This window comes from Rhinopithecus bieti, unplaced genomic scaffold (genome assembly GCF_001698545.2).
Source record: "Rhinopithecus bieti isolate Rb0 unplaced genomic scaffold, ASM169854v2 scaffold_2453, whole genome shotgun sequence".
Lineage (NCBI taxonomy): Eukaryota > Metazoa > Chordata > Mammalia > Primates > Cercopithecidae > Rhinopithecus > Rhinopithecus bieti.
Genome location: NW_016804447.1, coordinates 2,267,146 through 2,288,769, shown reverse-complemented (window position 1 = coordinate 2,288,769; position 21,624 = coordinate 2,267,146). Strand labels below are relative to the sequence as shown.

The window sequence follows — 21,624 nt, the reverse complement described above, 5'->3', positions numbered from 1 at the left end:
TTTTTTTTTGAGACGGACTCTCGCCCTGTTGACAGGCTGGAGTGCAGTTCGGCTCACTGCAACCTCTGCCTCCCAGGTTCAAGCAGTTCTCCTGCCTCAGCCTCTCCAGTAGCTGGGACTACAAGTGTGTGCCACCACATCCAGCTATTTTTTTTTTTCTTGTATTTTTAGTAGAGACGGGGTTTCAGTATGTTGGCCAGGATAGTCTAGATCTCCTGAAGTGATCTTCATGCCTCCGCCTCCCAAAGTGTTGGGATTAAAGGTGTGACCCACCACACCCGGTCCTGTAATTGTTTTTTAACAATACCTAGAAGAATGTTTGAATAACCAGAAGGCAGGAACCTCAGAGACCTATCTTTAAAATTCTACCTAACATAATCTGCAAATCCTAGTAGTATAAGCACGTGGTGATTGACCACAGATAATGACCTTCTTTCTCTACTCTTAAATCCTCCTAGAAACACATAAAAAATAGTGATGATAGCAGTGGGAATAATAAGGAAATATTAGTAACATTTAATGAAAGCTTTTTATTATTGTATCTCTGGGATGGAACAGTTATCCTTTGATGATGTATCTATGTGGACAAAGAAATATACAATGTCACTGACTTTTCAATTTCTGCTATGCCAATGAGGTAACCAAGTGGATGATTTGGTTTTGATTCATTTGTTATAGTTTAAGAAAAAGAATTGCAATGATTCTTTGAAAATTCAGTTATTTTAAACATGTAGACGTATTTTAGACAATACTACCTTCTAATGTTATTTTGCTTGCATTTGTGGGAAATATAAATGAAAGTAATAAGGGAGAAAGAAAAATCATTTGCTATATCTTATTGTGTATGCATTTTAATGAGGTTAAATGATTAACATTGTCAGTGGACAAACTTGTAGCTCCCAGAGTGTCCGTACAGCCGCAGGACAACTTTGTTCAACTCTTATTAAAAAAGAAATAAGAGCTACACAACATCACTGCTATAAAATAGAAGAAGTCATTTAAGAGTACACTTTAGAGGGTAGTGTCAGAACATCATTTTTAGGCCTGGCATTTAACTTTGAAGCATATTACATGTAGTTTTAACATTAATTCATGTATATACATGTTGTTATAATAGCAACCAACTATAGGATACAAACTATATGCCAGGCATCTACTAAGGTGTTCAGCATGTATTAATTCAAAATATCCAAGGAGCTGGAGATAATCACTATTCCAAGTCACAAATCAGAGAAGAGAGATTAAATGACTTGGCCTGGATCAACAGCCGACTCCTAAATCCTGTGCTATTTGACTCCATTGTTGCACCTCAAGTACCACAGACATGCCTTTTTCCAGTTTTATAAAATAAAGAAAATGGTGTACAGGCTGGACAAAGATGCAAAGATCAGCACCGGCTTTTTGTATGCAACAGTGACTTCCCACTGGTCTAGTGCCTTATTTCAAGCACCATGGAGGGACCATTTCCTGAGGCCAGAGTAGTCCTCCAAATACTTCAGCCTCTGGAAAATCAGCAAAAAGACGGACTGAGACACTTAGTGCCATCAGGGTAAGAGGAGACTCCCAGCAGACAGTACTGACTTATTCATTAGGTATAGTAGGCACAGTGCCCACAGCTTGCAAGAGTCTTTGAAACATATGAAAATATTTAGTTTCTTTTAAAATAAAGAGAACATGGTAATAATAATGTATGTGCAATAATCAGTGAAACCTGGATTATATTCTTTTCTGTAGCAACAAGCCATAAAATAGAGTTTAACTGATTTTTTATGAAGAAAGGGGTCCATGGAAGTCTTAATGAGGTCCTGCCTATAAGAACATTATTGATGATAACAGATTTCCCCCACAAATGGCATAGAATAACTTTCTGTCTTCACAGCCTACTCAGCATACAATTTTTACAGAATCTGGGGAAGAAGAGTCTTTAGCAAGAAATAAAATGAAATAAATAAAATACTGGGATAAAAAGGGCAATATTATACAAATGTTATGGTGCTAGCCGACATTCTCACAGGCATTATGACTGCCTCCCAACAAGGTTGCTTTGCAGATATAGTTTTACATGAACCCTAGGACAAAGTGCTTACTATAACTCTTAAAATGTGATGATAATATTTTAGTGATGCTGCTAAATGTATCACATTTAAGTGGCCATTTCAAATACCTCACATTATTATTTGAAAACTCTAAATTTAAACCTGACTTCTGATTAAAACACAACATATATTTTTAAGCATCAAATTGCTTTTATTTCCTATTCAGTTGTTATATATGTTTATTTTTCTCTAAACGTTACAGGTTAATTTGCCAAGAAAAAAATGAACACTGCATCCTACTGCCCCAGAATACAACTTATAAGCAACTTATAAGCAAACATGACCAGGCTAATAATTCCCATCTAAGTATTTCTGAGTGTTCAGGTTTTTCAGATGTGATAACTACAATATGCTGTGTTAATCCTCTGCAAATCTTGAATTGTCATAGGATCAATAATAACTTCAAAAGGTGGTAGCAAATAATACCTACGCATCGTACTACGATTTGTGAAACTGGCATTTCTGACTTCTCTGAATCTGTAGAAACATGGTCTTTGTCATCACAAAGTTAACTCCCTCTTCAAAATTTGCTTAAAATGACTCGAGGATTTATAAATGGAAAAAAACCACAATGGTGTTCCCTGATGCACAACACACCTCAAAAATCTGCAAACTAACCCCAAAATTTCCCAAATTGTTAAGAGAAAGCACTATGTCCCTTTGAATCTCTTTATCCCACCTTTGAAAAGCTAGAAAGGCTTAATACTTTGTACTCAGACTTTGTGACCACAAGATGGCGTTGACCCTTTGGTTTTAAAATCCTGTTGCGTGGATGTCTGCAATAGGAAAAGGCAAGCCTGACAGAACATATATTTTTAAGCATCAAATTGTTTTTTCTTCTATTCAGTGGCTATATATGTTTATTTTTCTCTAAATATTACAGGTTATTTGCCAAGAAAAAAAATGAACACTGCATACTACTGCCCCAGAATACATTATACTTTAAAACTACTTTAAGCAAACATGCATTCTATTTATTTTTGTATCACATAGCACTGTATTAGTGACATAGACGGATCTAAAAAATATTTGTTGAATTTAATTTATCTGACTGAATCGGGCATATCCAACTTCTCTCTGAAGAATTTTATTTACAAGTTTAATTGGCAGAGGTTTGCTTTTCAAAGTCAATTGAAAATGCTAAAGTATAATAAATAAAAGCACCCAATTCTACGCACAAGAATAAAAGGTAATTAATATTTCAACCTGGAATTGTTTAAAAATGGAATTCATGATAAAACACAAAAATGAGGTATTTACTTCTCAGTTTGTTTTGTATAGAACTGTTGCTGACTATATTTTGAATGAGCTACTACTGCCATCAAGTGTTAGAACTCTTCATTTCAAGTCACATAACTGCACAAAAACCAACACCAAAATTGCAATATGTTTTCAACTTAAAAACGTTAATGCTCTGCACAACATAAAACATAGCAGAGCCTACACCCCAACCCCTCCACACTGCATGTCCACGGGGACCTGGGCCTTGCTTCTAACCCACAGACGATGGCAGAGGTGATAGAAAGCCAAGGATTATGTCAAGGCAAGAATGTCAAGGCCAGGATTATGATAAACAGACACACATTTTCACACATACACATATGTGTATATGTCTGTATTTACATCTGCAACTTTCCATCTTGCTAGGAGAAACTATGGAGATTATCTTTGCCAGTTTGATGATGTGAGCAGCCCTGTTGAGGAAGCCCACAGTTCTTGCTGTGGGCAGTGTCTAAACCATCCTTAGCTTCTAAGACTAGTAGGTGGCCTCAAGTCCTAAAGGTGGCCTCCAGCCAACAGACAGCTAAAAGGCAGGGCCATCAGTCTTAGAGCCACAGGGAATAAATTCTGCCAATGCCATAAATGATCTTAGGTGTGAATTTTTCTGAGTTGAGCACATCAACGAGAATTCAAACCATTCAAAACCTTAATTACAGCCTGTAGCAGTCTGTTCTCATGCTGCTAATAAAGACACACCTGTAACTGCATAATTTATAAAGAAAATGAGGTTTAATGGACTCACAGTTCTACTCAGCTGGGGAGGTCTCACACTTATAGCAGAAGGTAAAGGAGGAGCAAAATCACGTCTCACATGGCAGCAGGCAAGAGATAATGTGAAGCAAGCGAAAGGTGTTTCCCTTAGAATACCATCAGATCTCGTGAGGCTTATTCACTACCATGAGAACATTATGGGGAAACCACCTTCATGATTCAATTATCTCCCACAGGGTCCTTCCCACAACATGTGGGAATTATGGGAGTTACAATTCAAGATGAGATTTGGGTAGGGACACAGCCAAACCATGTCACAGCCTGTTGAACCCCTGGACAGAGGACCCACTAAGCTATTCCTGGACTCCTGACTCCTGAAAACTTTGAGATAATAAATGTGTATTGTTTTAAGTAACCAAGGTTGTGGTCATTTGTTATGCAGCAACAGAAAACTAATACAATATTCAATAACAGGATGAATGTGTTATATTCAATATTGAATCAGAATATTTCATTTCATGGTACTGAAAGAATATGGGTCAATTAAAAATGTGTCCTTACATTGGTCAACAGGTACAAAGTTACAGGTAAGGAGAAGGAGTAAGTTTGATGTTCTAACGCACATCAAGGTGACTACAATGAACACTAATGTCTTGTGTATTTCAAAATAGCCATGAGAGGATTTTAAATTCCCACCACAATTAAATGACAAATACTTGAAGTAATATACTAATTAGCCTAATTTGATCATTCCATAATGTTTATATGTAAGGAAACATCACATGGTGCCATATATATATATATATATACACACACATATATATACACACAATCATTTGTTATTAAAAAACTATAAAAGTGTGTCTTTAAAAATTAAATAAATGTCTGACTTTTTGTTTAACACGCTTTAGTGGTAAATTTTCTTGGACGATTTACCAGTACATTCAAAACTTGTATTATAAGTCCAATCTTTGTAAAACTAAGATCATAATCAAAATAATAAATTGCTGCTTCTCTTAAGAAAATTTGGGCAAGGCAATAATGTGTCCATGTTTCTTAGTAGGGAGAATAAATGTTCTCACCATGCAAAAAGTATATAATGCCAAGGTTAGCTGTATAAAGGTCACATCAACTGATCAAAAAATGATGTCCTTAATTACCTGTAAAATGAGTTAACCATCTGTTTTAAAACAAAAAGAAACTGATTGGAATTCCAGTACAGCAACATGGTCCATCTGTAATGCTCTCAATTAAAACCCATTTTTGCATGACACATAGGTCCTTAGAAAAAATCAATCTGGGCTCTCACCATTCCATTTTGAGTAAGCAGAGCAGGGTCAGAATAACTGCCAAAGGTGAGTCCATATCTAGAAAGGGATACTGCAGGCTAAACATGTCAGCATTCTGTACTTTTGAGTCAAACAGGCTTGTCCTCAGCAAACCCCAGAGCAAATGAAATTAAATGACGCCTGTGGATTCTACAGGTCTCAGGGCAAATGTTGGAGTCCTGATCCAAAACCCCCTACACTGTTCTCTATTTTCAGCCAGGAATGCATAAATGACCTTTGCTAGCTTCAGGGCTTTCACACATTCTGCTTTTCTAGCATTTAATGGAGCCTTATACAGACCGAAGTTCCCAGTGGGCAGTGTTCCATTTTGTGCAATTCCACTCAGCACAGAAAAGTAATAAAGGGAAATACACTGAGACGGTTTTCTCTAGGATCAAGTATGGTAGCACTTTCCTTGACGTTTTACAAAGAAGGACAAGAAGAGGACACAAGCCAGGGTGGGGATGCCTATTTTTGCATAAAGCACAAGTGTCTTTACATGTATATTACCTCTTTTGTAAGTCACTAAGTATTTAAATACAAGGATGACAGTTAACAGTTACTGAGTACTTACAGGGTACCTGCACTAAGTGCTTTAAGGAATTACACTAAATCCCTCACTTTGCATCATAGGTTCTTGGAAACTGCTAGTTTTAAATGAAAAGACATATAATGAAAAGTGGTTTTGTTATTGTTGTTGTTTTGCCTCAGCAATGTTATAAGGAAATGATATTGAGCAAAACAGTATTAGAGGACCTGCTATATGCATTTAATTCTTTACACAGCTGTATGGAAAAGGTAGTAGAATCGTGCTATGGGTAAGGAAACTGAGGCTTACAGAGATTAGTAATTGGTGAGCTGAAGTGGAACCCCATTTATTTAAATTAAAACCCATACGCTTAACCACAATGCTTTAAAGGCTTCCCATGTATAGGCTGTATGGTCAGTGAAGGGACAGAAGGAAAAACCATCTGAATATTCCTCTTCCCGAGGACAAACCTGTGGTATTCATCCTGGTACTAATAATACTAGTTTAATTGAGGTACATATGTATGGTATATTACCAATAACAAAGTACCTTCCCAAATGCACGTCATTTAGTTATCACAAGGGTCCTACTGGTGGTTTGGTAGAACATACAGGCAATGCCATTAAAAACCTAACTTTAGGGTCAAACAGGCTTAGGCTTAAATAGTAGCCCGAAAATGTATTAACCCCACAACCATGGGGAAATTAACCCCTCAGTTCCCTCATCTGTGATAGGTGAATAAGATACACCTACCTCTCAGGGTAGATGGCAGGATTATTTGTCAGGGAGCACATGCAATAATAAATGTTTGTGGTCTTGTTTTATGTATTGTGAATTCCGTTTCCCCGGAGTAAGAAGAGTTGGCACCGGCCAGAAGGTAAGAGGTTGGGCCAAGTTTTCTTTCTCCAGTAATTTTCCATTATCCCTTAGACCCTCCAAAGGTGTAGAATGTGGGGTTTTCAAAACTCAAGTTCTCCCGCCCCCACCGGGTTCAGATGAAGGCCCATCTTCTAAACCACTGCCTCAAGGTGACACAAAGCTTTCTGATAAACTGCCTCCAGACTTGCTTGAATTGAGCAGCACAAACCCAGCCTGATCCCCTGTTCGCCTCTCCCAAACGCTACGTCACAAGCCCCCTGCGAATGTTCACCTGGAGCCTGGTTCCAGCCAGAACCCGGTCTTGCACACAGGGAGGACGATTTCGACCCCAATTGGCTGTTGCCCTGGGCGACCACGAACGCGGTGGGCACGAGGGAGACCACAGCCAGTATTTAAAGGCTGCCGCTGCCCTCGCCACCCCAGTCCTGCCAGGACGGTGACAGTGAAGCACCTGGGTTGAGAGGTAGCAGCAGGTAACTGCGCAACCCCTGCCTCCCCCGGCCCCAACCCGTGCCTCAGCAGAGCCGGGTGTGGTGGGGAAACCCGGGAGTGGGTCTCACTGCGTGTCGCCTGCCAACACCTTCCTCCCCCACCATCCTTACCCAGCCCCAGTCCCAACCAGCACACCTGGGCGAGACAACCCAGGTGCGAAGGACAAGCGATTACTACCGAAGAGCTCGCAAACCAGGAAGAGAGCGGCCTCCTGGAGAGGAAAACGTGATCCCAGGGGTAGACACGTGGCACTGCGTGGAGAGACAGGGTGACGAGACGAGGCTCTTCTGACCGTCCTATCTGGCAAAACTTGACGACAGCTTCTGGGTCGCTACCATCTAGACCTCTCAGAGCTCCCTGAACGATGGCTCAGACCCTCGACACAAGGGAACACCCTCTGAACCTGGGCGGCGGTGGCTGGGCACACTCGGCCTCCTTGAGCTCCTGGTCGCCCTGCCATCGAAGGCGCCAGGGCGCTCCAGTGTACAATAGGCCGCACCGCTATAGCCCCAAGACCGAGTATGGGCCTCCAAGGAAGCAGCCGAAGCAACAGCACGGCCCGGGCTTTTGGTTCCAACCACCCATGTGCTTTAACTGGGGGTGCTGGGGAGGGCCCTGGCGCCCACCCCCTCCAGGATTCCGGAAGTTCCATTGCCCAGTGCAAGTGTTTCGGGTGTATGGCCTGCACCCTCTCTGCTTTTGCTGCTGCTCCTGCTGGAACGGGTCCTGGAACCCTAGCTGGGCGAGGACCCCAGGCAGGAAGAAGCGCTGGGGCCGCAGGGGTCGCGGCTTGCGCCACCACCCTCGCCGCTCCTCCCCGCGGAGCCCGCCAGCAAATGTGAGCACGCTGCCGCGGCCGGTCAAGCTGTACGAGTGGAGAGAGCCTGGCATGCGAGCGCCGCCCAACACCACCCAATTCATCATGAACCAGATCTACGAGGACATGCGGCAGCAGGAGAAGCTGGAGCGTCAGCAGGAGGCGCTGAGGGCGCAGAAGGCCCAGGTGAGCGGCGAGGCCTCCCCGGCCAGATCCTCCGGCAACGATGCGCCCCCTGGCGGCAGCGAGGAAACCTGGGGACTGCAGGAAGCTCTGTATGGCTTCGTGCAGAATCCCTCTCTAGCATTCAGCCCTAAACCAGAGGAAAACCAGTCTCTTGCCCCCTTGCTGGTGGAGGAAGAGGAGGAGGAGAAAAATGATGATGAGGAGGAGTATGACCAGGAGGTGTGTGATGCAAAGGAGGCGAGCGAGGAGGAGGAAGAAGAGGTTGAAGATGAGGAAAAAGAGGTCGAAGATGAGGAAGAAGAGGTCGAAGATGAGGAGGAGGAAGAGGTCGAAGATGAGGAGGAGGAAGAGGTCGAAGAGGCTGAATATGTGGAGGAGGAGGAGGAGGAGGAGGAGGAGGAGGAGGAAGAGGAACTGGAAGGGGAAGAGGAGATCCTGGAGGAGAACGAGCAGAGAGGGGAAGAATTTCATTTGCCTCTGGAAATGCCTTTATCAATCTTCGTAGAGGCTGAAGAAAAGAGAGAGAACTTTATAAGCTGCGCTTTTTTAAATCCAGAGCAGATAATTCCCAAAGTGCCACAGGAATCCCTGTTCACTGCACAGGACTTTAACTGTTAGACATCAGAAAAGGGATTGAGGAAAGGGATGGAACTGATTTGAGGCTAAACTGGATTAGCAATTTATTAAAAACTGATTTAAAAGTGAGTTCCATTAATAAACAGATGTAAACACCTTCTTTGGCCATTATAAAATGCTTAAAATTTGATGCGTATGTGTATGACTATAGGTGGTGGTGGGAGAGCTTTCAAATATAATTTTACTGGAACTGATTAAAGGCCAAGTAGTTTATTACTACCATTAGAATATTTTCACTTGATGTTTTCCCCTCTAGAAAACAGAGTTGCTGTTGTTTTTTTAAATCTGTAAATGCTGAAAAAGGGTTTGTTTTTGAAACAAATTTATACAACTTAGCCACTTAATGAACTTGGCGTGAAGAGATAGTTTGTTACATGCATAGGAAAGCACATTCTAACGCTACTGAATGTTCACCAGTGCTCTTAACATAACTGAAGCCATTTTCAATCTCTGTATTTTTTTCAACAGTATTTTGTCTCATAGATTTTTCCACCATCAGAGTTCATTTTTGAGGGTTGTATTTTGTTAACCCCATTTGCAGTCTCTTGTGGCATCGCTTATTGATATTCCTTGTTCCACAGTGCTATGGATCTTCCTCAGAAGAACATGAAGTTGCTTCTGTGGAACTGGTTATCTGCCATGGCCTCAACAATCCATAATCCAGTCATGGAGAGGATTCCCCATGGTCAGAAGTCAACTTGCACATCTAGTTAAAGTCCAAGGTAACTGCAAACAATGGAACATAGCTTAGGTTTTGAAGCCTCTTTATTGGATAGAGTCTTTATCCTAAGTTCTGAGGAGCCATAAAAAAATGTTTTGCAGAATGGATTTTTTTAGAGAAAAAGATTATTGACCTTTTGGGGTGGAATATCTTATTTCATTTTCAATTTGTCTTTGTTATAAAGGAGAGTAAAAGATGTGTAAACGTGAGTCTGTGTGAGCTGGTTTCTGATGTCTAAACAGCAATTACTTATGGAGAATACATCATTCAAATTAACAGCTTTTGTTCAAACATTTTTAGAAAGTAATAATGCATTTCTTCCTGGACAGTTGATAAAAGTTCCATCCATAGCATATTTCCAGAATATCCCTAGATGATGAATTTAAACCTGCCCTCTCAGAAATTACATCTTTTGACTTTGAACCACAAGTTAGCATTTATTTGTTGAAGAGAAGAATGTGTGGTGATGTTTTACCTGAATGTTGATTGCAACTGATATATTGCAGTTTTCAAGGTGATAAACTTAAGTTATTAAACAATAAAAAGTATTAAATAAAAGTACCTTGCCTCTCATTTCTCATTATTTAAATATCACAGATCCATGCAGCAATGCTTCAGTGGTCAAAAGGATGAATAGAAGAAAGGGGCAAAAACTTAGGAATTTTAAAATTACACCAAACATTCCAAATTGCAGTGGTGAATAACCAAAACTCTAAGAAATCTTTACTTTCTACAAGATGCAATTTCTGAATGACCTATAAAATGAAAAGTAGCCATCCCTATGTGTTTTACTGTTCTAATACTAATATGCAGAGGGAAATCAAGAATCCAGCTCCTGAAGCTAGGTAATAAATCCATGCAAGTCATAGCCCATAAATACTTTACCCACAACACTTAATCAAAAGGTCAAACTTAGGTATGTTCTCACTGGAGAAGATTTTTCATTTAGGATTGAATTCATTCACAATCCCATATGGACGTTTCTCCATTTCTTCCTGCAAAATATTTTAAACTTAAGAATTCACCACATATTAATAACCTTCATATGCAAAGGTGTTATTCACTAGTTATTTTAAGGGATGTAAACATGTGCAATGCCTCAGGAGTCTACATTCTTGCTCATGAACAGTTATTCAACAAATATTGAACTACTGGGGGCCAAGCACTGTGAACAGTGATAAAAATACAATGGTGAATAAGCAAAACCCCATTCTGACATTGTTATTGTTTAGTAGAAAAGTCAGACATTAAATGAGCTAGATGGATTGCTCATTGCAAGTGGTCTGAAGGAAATGTACCACTATAAAGACATAGATAACTAGCGAACCCAGGAGTAAGGCTGAGGCTGTTTATTGTGGGCAGAGGGACCCCTAAGTCTAAAGGCCAAGAGCTGAGAGGAGCTTGATGCCTTTGAGGAACTGAGGATAGAAAGACCAGCATGTCTGGAAGCAATGGCCAATGAGAAGTGAGAGAAGCATGCAGAAACCATATTATCTACTCACTTTTATGCCATCCGTATCTTCTGAAATAGACACCAGCAAAACATAACGAGAGGAGAAAACTATTAGTCATTGATGATTCTCTACCTGATCTTATTTTTCTTTTAATAATTAGCCAGATACTGTGATGCTTGCTTTACTAATCCTGACGGGTAATATGAAATAATTAACCCATGTTAGGGGCTGAAGGGATTGGTCATCCAGGAACACCCACCATTCTAACCACCCACTATCATGTAATGAGGGGGATCTTAGGGTTTCCTGCTCAGCATGATTGGAGCACTACAGTTCTCAACTCCCATGGAGAGCCTCTTGCACAGTTTATTCAGTACAGCTTGATGATCCCGTAGCCTTTACAGTGTTCGTATAGCTCTGAAAAACCCAGTCTTTAGTTTTAGAGGTATGTGTACACTTGAAGAGAAAACACAATTTTCCAAAATAAATTCATTATTATTAAAATCATTTCAAACTTTATCGGGTGAACACAGTGAGAATGAAGTGCCTGTCAGGCATTTCTTTCAAGAATGGAGCTATTTTGCCAATTGTCATAAAAATAATATTGTAAATCATAAAACATGATTATAGGGCTTGGACTTGATAAGCATCTTTGCTGTCTATTTTGAGCTTTTGTTTCTCACATAGAGATTCTGACATTTTCATCTTCTAGAGACTGACAGCATTTCTTAATTTGTCTTCATTACTTTGTCTCTACAGTAACTTAGAGGAATTTTGTTTTCCATGAAAATATTAGCCCTCTAAAGATGCTAAGTACACTTCACATCTAGAGATCAACTCTGAGTATGATTTTATAAAATATTAGAACATCTTTATTTGAGGAAGACAGTATTTGTAACATATTTAGTTCCATTAAGATAAATGTAAGAGGTGAAATGACCAATCTCCTCCAGCTAACACCAAATCTACAGATCTGGTATATAAATGATACATCTCCCGTAGGTGACCTTGGATTAAAGGAGTTGATAAGACTAAAAAAAAGTCCTTGAATTATATTTTGCTTTTAGCAGCATAATAAAATGATACATGCAGCCATGTTTTGTATTCAATAAGGTTTATGTTAATGTAAAACAACTGAAAATTACTCAATGTTGTCAAATCGCTTTGGCCTTGATTATCTATTTATTAAAATCAAAATCAGAATGTGGCTGTCTTAGCTGTTTCAGTAGCTAAGTAGCAGTTTTCTTTATTTAGTTTTAGTTAATTAGTGGAATACACTCCATTGTCAAGGTCAGCTAATGGAAGAGAAGAAAAGATTTGGATGTGGCATGGGAAGGCCTGGATGTATGTTGTCCTGCTGCCTAAGTGACCTGCAGTGGTAGCCACTTGTCTTGGGTTTCTGTTTCCTCAGTATTAGTGATTATACTTTATCACTTAGGTGTATTGTGAAGACAAAATACTCAATATTTAAGAAGAATGTGATTATACTTTGTCATTTAGGTGTATTGTGAAGACAAAATACTCAATATTTAAGAAGAATTGTATTATAACTGCAAAACACTGTTGACTGTTATACGTTAAACTACATTTTATAAAGTTATCTCACATAATTTCTGAACTTTAGTTCAGTCTAAATTTATTAGCAAGGCCCAGAAAATCTCATAGCAATTCTATTAGGCTGACATATCAGATATTTCAGTTGTTATTAATATCACAGAACTAAGTATGAACCAACTTGTCCTTGAAATGTAGTTTTGGCTTCTGGTAAAATAGTGTGTAAATGGACACTTCACATGGTCTACTGCCATGATATTTAAAGTGTGGTTTATGAACCAGCAGCACTGCCACCCAGGTGTTAGATCCATTGCAGAAGCCTCACAGGAATTTAATGATTAAGACTATGGTTTATGCATTCAAAACTATCATTTTTTACTTGTGTGACCTCAGGGTTGTTACTGAAATTTTGACATCTCATTTTCCTCATCTGTAGTACCTACCTCATGGTTGAAATTAGATTGTAAAGACTAAGTGAGATGATAGTTACCAAGCACTCCAAACAGTGACATTCAATACTTCCTAGTTATAATAAGTATTCAGTAAATGCACAAATGAAGTCATAGACATATTATTTGGTGTCTAAAAGTTACTTGTTGGTGATGCAAGCAACTACAAATGTAAAATCTCCCACAATTACAAAATGATTCATTTACTCTCTCCTATTTCCCCCTAGTATAACTGTAATCAGATACATTACCTTTGAGCTGCAGATACTATTATGCACACTCTATGAGAACTAGTTAAATCTCTAGAGTTGAACTCTTTCCCAAGATAATATTCTCTACCCTTTATCTCCCCTCTGTGCCTGCCCTTGCCCCAGGTCAATGATGTTTCCTTTTATGGTTGATGTTAATGCTCTAATGGTTGGTGCTAAGAATTACCCGTCCTTTTCCATAGAAGCAATAGATAGTTGAATGCATACTTTCAAAATCAAAATCAATGCAACTGTAATACTTGAAAAAAAATTTCTGTGGGTTAATAGTTTATGTAAGTGATATGATGACAATCTAACACAGGAATATTTTATGTGTATGTATATCAATATATGCATTTGGTGGAAAAAAAATGCCTGAATGGGATAAGTTGTTATGAATGTTGCTCTGTCGCTTCTCATCTATAAAGTAAAATCAAAATTTTACTTTAGAAAAATGTTCGTAAGAATTTATAGGTAACTTTATAGGTGCGTAAGATAACTGGATATCATTCCTAATATTACCACTTTATTGAAGGTTCTGTTTTATGCTACACTTAAAGTTAAGCTCATTGTAGATTAAGATACAGATACAGATATATGAAAATGCCAAACAATATTTAATGCCTGTTGTAAGTCACTTATGTAGAACAGTTAAACTATCAGAATGTAGACGTTAGATTTCAAAACACATTTGAATACATGCAAGGTAGTTAACATACATTATCACATTTAAACATATAACTACCCTATGAACTAATGCTTTATCTCCCTTTTTATAGATAAAATACCTGAAAATCAAAGGAAATTGTTTCAGGACCCAAGTTCTCTATTTTAGTTAAAAGCTGTAGGTACACTGTGTTACTTGAACATACTGTTGTTTTATTTCAAACAACCTATCTAGAAACAAAACTTCCTTTAATAAATTTGACCTTAGTCCAAGGAGGGTAGGCACCTAGAGAAGAGATACTTAAATCCCTGTTTCAATTATAATTCTTATCCTAGCACACACAAATGTAAAGAGTGTGATATGCAAGGTGTAATTCACCCTTGCCAGGCCACTGGGCTGGAATCAGCCATCCTAGAGTATAGGTGGTTTTTTTTTTTGTGGTCAGGAGGAAATAGAAGAGAGTTATTTGGAGGATCAAGTCACTGAGGAATATACTGCTTGAAAAGTTCTTGTATTGGTTTGAGCCCAGAGAGCGGCGCCAACAAACACCACAACACAAGGCGATGTGGAGCAACATGCTGTATTTGATTTATTTTATTTTATATTTATTTTATTTTGTATTGTATTGTATTGTATTGCATTTTTTTTTGAGACAGAGTCTTGCTCTTTTGCCCAGGGTGGACTGCATTGGCGCTATCTCAGCTCAGTGCAAGTTCCGCCTCCTGGGTTCACATCATTCCCCTGCCCGGCTTCACCTCATTCCCCTGCCTCAGCCTCCTGAGTAGCTGGGACTACAGGAGACTGCCACCCTGCCCAGCTAATTTTTTGTATTTTTAGTAGAGACGAGGTTTCACCCTGTTAGCCAGGATGGTCTCAATCTCCTGACCTGCTTATCTGCCCCACTCGGCCTCCCAAAGTGCTGGGATTACAGGCCTGAGCCACCGCGCCCAGCCCAACATGCTGTTTTAATGAGAGCCTGGGTGCAGGCGGGCTGAGGCCTAACATGGCGTCAGCCCCAAGTAAGGATGGGACAGGGTTTTTATAGTCCTCTGTAAACAGGAAGTGTGGCAGTCTGATGTGACTGCTAGGTAGTACCCAGATGTCCTCTTTCTTAATCTTCAGGGGTGCATGTCTTCTGGCCAGGGTAGGTGTTTTCCGGGCAGCTCTCTTCCTGCTTTTGCTATCTTGCTGATGCAGGCTGCTAGCCCAAGTGGTCTTGTGTCTTGGGACTGGTCCTCAGAAGGGAGGAGCTATTCATTCCCTTAAGCTTTCAGGCTCTGGGGAGAATCTTTCACTGCTCTACCTACATATTGCTGCATGGTAAGATGATGTAGTAGTTCTGCTACAAGGGGCAGGGTAGGAGGCAGGGAGGGAGTGTTTGAGACAAATGTGTTCCTGAAACAAACTACATTTAAATACTTCTCTGGCATTGCCTCAAATCAAGCATACTTTCATTTCAAAATAAATCAGTCAAGATGGGTATAACAAGTGCAGAATTTAACTTTTATATGTCAACCATTTTAGAAAATACGCTTACATATAAATACTTGTATAAACAGAGGTACATAGCAGAGTTTCTCTAACAGAAAAATCCTATATTCAGAAGGATTCCTAAGGGGAGTGACTGACAATTGCCCTCCTTGAATAATGGGCAGTTAAAGGATACTACAGAATAGAACTAAAATGTTCTCTGTAACTATGAACACTCGGTCCTAATGCCTTACAATTTTGAGCCCCTAGTGACTTTTTTTTTTTTTTTTTTTTGAGACAGAGTCTCACTCTGTCACCCAGGCTGGAGTGCAGTGGTACAATCTCGGCTCACTGCAAGCTCCACCTCCCGGGTTCACACCATTTTCCTGCCTCAGCCTCCCGAGTAGCTGGGACTACAAGTGCCCGCCACCACGCTCCGCTAAGTTTTTGTACTTTTAGTAGAGACGGGGTTTCACCGTGTTAGCCAGGATGGTCTCGATCTCCTGACCTCATGATCCGCCCGTCTCAGCCTCCCAAAGTGCTGGGATTACAGGCGTGAGCCCCCGCACCCAGCCCAACCCTTAGTGACTTTTGACAACGTGCTAGGGTCATTTCTCCATGGCAGATGCTATAATACCCTAGTGGGTCTACCTTAGTCTAACAAAATTATTTCTAACATGTAGACCATGCATGTATTTCTAACTCTGGTTTCCACCTACTAGAGTATCAATAATTATCTCAATTGTTGTAAAATTTAACATACAAACAATAGCCTTAAATCAAAAGCTTGTAGACTTTGTATGTTAAAAGGTCATCAGCTCAAATCTTTTATTCCTCCCTTCTTTTTACACCGAAAATATATTGTTTTCTATATGAAGATCACATGCAGAACTGTTTTTTACAATTTAAAATATATGGTCCTATTTCCCGCAATAAGAAGTTCTAATTTTAATTAAAAAAAAAAAAAGTCTGACCCAGTGCAGTGGCTCATGCCTATAATCCCAGCACTTTGGGATTGTTTGAGGCCAGGAGTTCGAGACCAGCAGGGGCAACATGGAGAAACCCATCCCCATCAAAAAAAGTAGTATTTGTTATCTGAGGCATGGTGGCCCATTTCTGTTGCCTCAGCTACTTGGAAGGCTGAGGTGGAAGGATGGCTTGAACCCAGGAGATGGAGGTTGCAGTGAGCAGAGATGGAGCCACTGCACTCCAGCATGGGTGACAGAGCAAGACGCTTACCTTGAAAAAAAAAAAAAAAAAAAGGAAGGCTTTTGCTTTTGACCACTAATTCCACCAACTGGTCCTAGTTTTGCACTGTAGGAAAATAAACAAAGGTATTGTATTTCAAACCTCAAAGGACTTGGCTGTATTTGGACTATCTTTTGGAGAAGCTCCCCTACTTATTTACACCGTTGTTCGTTTTACATATGTTTTAACTTACCGTCTTTCTAGGCTGCTTGCTTCATTCTAAATCTTTTTCTTTTTCTTTTTTGGATGTTGTTTTAGAATGGTTATTCTCAACTTAAGACACTAGTCACATACTATCCATGCACTCTTCTCATGAGCTGGACACTATATTTCTTTTCAGCTATAATTTCTATTCAGCTATTAAGCTTGTGCTGCCTAAATTCAATACTGTGATTTCAATATATAAATGCAATGCAATATTTAGTGAAGCATAGACAGTACCAAGAGTTGTAATAAAATGTTAATGATTAATGCATGTTCTTTTACTTTTCGATTTCTTTCAAATTCTATTGGTGATATTTTATTATCCTGGGAAGGTTATTTTGAGTAAACTTTTAACACCTAAGACTAGAAATCCACATTTCTCTTTAAAACTTTAGATTTGACATTAACTGGAATTTTTAGCTGTTATTTAAGTTATTAATATTGGCATCTTCTGATGGTTTCAGATGGCATTTGAAATTTTTATAATGATTGATAGTTCTGTTACCATGCATTATTTGTGTATCCTCTCCTATGAATATATTTAGATTTTAGCATGTCATTTTAGTCCTAGTAATTTAAGACTCTTAACAAGTGTTAATTTACCATTTCTCACAAAAATCTCTATTAGACTAGACATTTCATATGACATTTATCATTAAACAGTATTACCAAAAGCAGACTTTTAATGCTGCCATATATAATTACAGTTCTTATCTTTCTTGATTTTTTATTGATTGCAGAATTTCCTTGAACTGGGAGATTATAATATAGGATGGCAAGCTGAGGTCAAGACTAAGTGGCTCTATATGTTCCCCTGGCAACCCCCAGTGAATTTTTCCAAAATCAATGTTCATCTTTTTTTAAAAAAGAATAATGAATATTTAATGTTTTCCCTTAGTCTTAAACAAATTTGTGAATTTTACATTGTTTCCTGATCAAACATTTAAATACAAAACAAATTTAATAAAATAGCTTACTTTTCTCTCCTTCATTGTCTATTTTGCCTTCTTATGTAGAACTTACGCTCTACAACTATTAATAGATAGCTGCCACCTAGTGGCAAAGGCAAAACATTTACATGTAAGCTAATGATAGATGAGCTATTGTACTATATTCACAGATGTATTTTTTGGAATACATAATACATTAATACAAATACAAAAAGAGTACTGTAATGGTATTATGACAAAGCGCTAAGAACATCTATCTATTAAGATAGATATTTACATTATTTATTTAAATATACCGCTATATGGCTTGGTTTTAAAAGTTAGTATCTTTTGACCTACAAGACTAAGACATAAACATAAACTACCAAAGTGTGTGAAGGACATAAACATAAACATAAACTACCAAAGTGTGTGAAGTGTTGTCTTGTGGGACAACATTGGCCCACAAGATTCCTTGTATGTCTATGGATTATTATTTTGATACAATTAGAATAACTTTATTCCATGAATCATGTTTTATCTAAAGGTGTTTCTACAATACTTCTGTCTATTCAAAGTCTTTTTGACAGTAACATCACTAATTAACATTCACAATCTGTACTGACAGTGTATTTGTTTTCCTTTAAATACTGACAATAGACAATTATCAAATTTGAAATTGCTAAACTAAATAATGCTTAACACTTTAATCCCGAGAAGTAAAAATGAGAGTATGTATCCATTGACATGGGAGTAAAAGCAGGACTTGTGATAGTCACCTCCTGGGACTCAAACACGGTGTAATCTGTTAATGGTCATGGCCACTAATTAGAGTACATCTTGTTAGGGAAAGAAATAAACTTGCTTGTTTGTTGCTCTGGCACCCAGAAGATAATTAATATTTTTATTGCTGCCAGATTCCCAGCTCTTTCCAGCTGCTATTTAGGTCTAGTGGGAGCACAAATCAATGCTACAAGTGGGCTCTTCCTTAGCCTGAGACGTAGTTTCTGCATTTACAACTGCCTTAGTGATGCATTCATCAGTTACTCCACAGTACTTCTAGAAAGAGGTACTCTGTACTTCTTGCTTTGTACTTCCTTAACACTTCACTTTATTGATGCTTCCATTATCCTTTCTAAATTATCGTCAATTACCTGTGGTTCTCTTCTGTCTAGAAAAGGCTATAGGGCAAGGAATTGATCATCTTTCTAGTTCCAATGCACAATCTTGCACATAAGAAGCTCTTAATACATAATTTCAATATTAAAAAAGAATAAAATAGAAATAAATCTATGAAGAGATCTATGATTCTCAGGTAGTTCCAACAGAGAAGCATAATGACTTATCCATGTGTGTACTAAAACCTATTTCATTAGGAAAGCAGAAGAAAGAGTAAGTAGAGACTCAACCACATCTCTTGTACTCTAAACTGTGTGGTGTAATAGCCCTGTCCTCATGCATAGATTTGCACAGGAATGGAACGCAAAATTTTGTAATGTAACAAGAAGCTCTTGGTTCCAACTTGCTGGGCCACAGAATCACCATGAGTATAAACCGTTTTGAAAATGCTCATGGCAATGTTCCTGTTTCTAAAAGGCACATGAAAATATATTTTTAGATGATTTTAATTTTAAAATTTAGAGTACCTGGTGAAGCTTAATGTAGCCAACACTTATTTTATTCTGTTTCACTTTGCTGAGTGCTTACCTTGTGTAGAAGCTGTATTAAGCACACATGCTTAGTTTAGCAGTGAGAAAGCCAATGCTAAGAGCTCTTGACCAACTTACCCAAGATCCCACAGCTAATAGGTGACAGAGGTTGGAAGCCACATAGTCTTGTTTCCTTATACCATTAAGTCCACTCTGAAATGGAGGGGAGTGTGATGAAATCTTAGATTAAGTTCAGATTATTCAAGGACATAACTTTGAGTCAATAGCCAAAGCCAAACTTTTGCAGTCATACCGCATATTGTAATGCTGTCCTGGAAAAAGTGCTGAGTCTCAGTAATTGATGTCCAAAAGTTCTGTGATAAATTATTTATGTGATGAGATGTTTCAAAGAGAGTAAAAAAGCAGAGTGCAAAACTGTGCTAGACTATTCACATCATTAAAGCGGTTCCCTGGTCCCTTTTCCGTTTCTTCTGAGGTGAAAGTATAAAGCTCACTCGGATTGCAGAATTCTTAATTTTCTAAATTAGAAATCAGCCTTTACTAATGGAAGTGGGTAGAAATGGAAAACTACTAGCTACTATCAGGAGAAGAGCCCAAGAGCTGCTATATGGCAGTCACAATTAGGAAAAAAATAAAATACAGTATAAGAGCAAAGTAATAGCCACTATCTGGAGGTCAGTCGAAAGAAAATGGATATAATGAAGAATGAAAGTTAAAAGTTGAAAAGATTAGCCATGAAACTATGGGGAATTTCAGGGTAGGCAAAAATCTAAATAGACAATATGGATTAGATTTAGTAGGAAATAAGAACTTGTCTAAGAACACTATTACAGGTAAGATATTATAACTCCTATTTCACTAAAAGTACCATCAGATTCAGCCAGAAGTAAAGGAAAAGAGAGAGTTTAAATGTTGGTATACCTTAAAACACATCCACTTTGCAAACTGAAGATAATTAGTGCTTCTTGAGTTTAGCATAGCTAAGGAATGTTACAGCTGGATTGCCAAATAACTTAAATGATTTTAATAGGCAGGGATAAAATATCAAGTTTACTTATCGAGGTATATAAATTCATCTTAGTTCATCAAAGAATCTTTTCTATTCCATGATCAAATATACTACTGATTTCTAAAATTTTATATCTATATATAGATATACACACTATATATACATATTGTATATGTATACATATATAATATGTTGTGTGTATATATACACACTAAATAATTACATACATATAATTTCATATGACAAAACAATTTCCTTTGGTGTACCACTAACTCTTGATTATCTATCAAGATGATTATGGCAGGGATAATCTCAAAAGGGATAGAATAATTTATATTTACCTTTACCTTACAAAGATTAACTATGCCTTCTACAGTAGACTCATTTTTGTGTGTATATGAGAGGGTTATAGAGTCCATAAACGTATACTTAAAGCAGGGGATAGGCCTAATTTGAGGGTCTATTTATTCATTCATTCACCCATTGTGTCTCATGTCCCTTCTAAATGTTAGGCATTCTTCTAGATGCCATAGATACACCTAGGAGTTATATTCAAATTGTTTAACTACTGGTTCTACGGGCACCAAGTAATCAGAACAGACACTGCTCAAATAGCACCTCAGGAATAATTGTACATAAAAATACTCACTGTCACCAAGAAGTTTTCCACTTAATGGGGAAGATTGAGTTAACAAGCAGTCACTAGACTGTTCTAATAATTGTAAACATAGTGTACATAAAACTTTTTCAAATAATCCCTTAAGTTTTTTTTCCCTATGAGACTCTTGCCTACTTTATAATCTTGATGCATTAAAATTTATGATCCAAAAGTATCTAATTAACCAAAATTTTCTTCAGAGCATGTGATTTAATTTAAAATTACATTTTGACTTTTAGAAAGTTGACTTTTGAAATTAGTAGCTTGTTTTATAAAACAAAACATAAATTTTTCATGGTTGCTAAAGCATCCATTTCAACTTAAAGATAGGTTGCATTCTTTCAGGTTCCCATATCTGCAACATAGCATGTAAAGATTATAACATGGA

The 21,624-nt window shown here is 38.2% G+C and overlaps 1 protein-coding gene across 2 annotated transcripts in view; it reads left to right on the top strand.

The window, feature by feature from the left end:
* Positions 1 to 7,179: 7,179 nt before the first annotated feature.
* The window catches only part of CCER1 (coiled-coil glutamate rich protein 1), a 60,605-nt gene continuing 46,160 nt past the window's right edge, over positions 7,180 to 21,624 (top strand). Inside the window, exon 1 of one of the 2 annotated variants that reach the window (XR_001884746.1) lies at positions 7,180 to 9,677. Coding sequence is in view for 1 of the 2 variants with exons in the window: in XM_017868368.1 (XP_017723857.1) it covers positions 7,681 to 8,937 (1,257 nt within the window). In the remaining variant the exon portion in view is untranslated. Of the gene's footprint in view, positions 10,230 to 21,624 lie in introns of those variants that run through there. The other variant, XM_017868368.1, reaches the window with a different exon arrangement.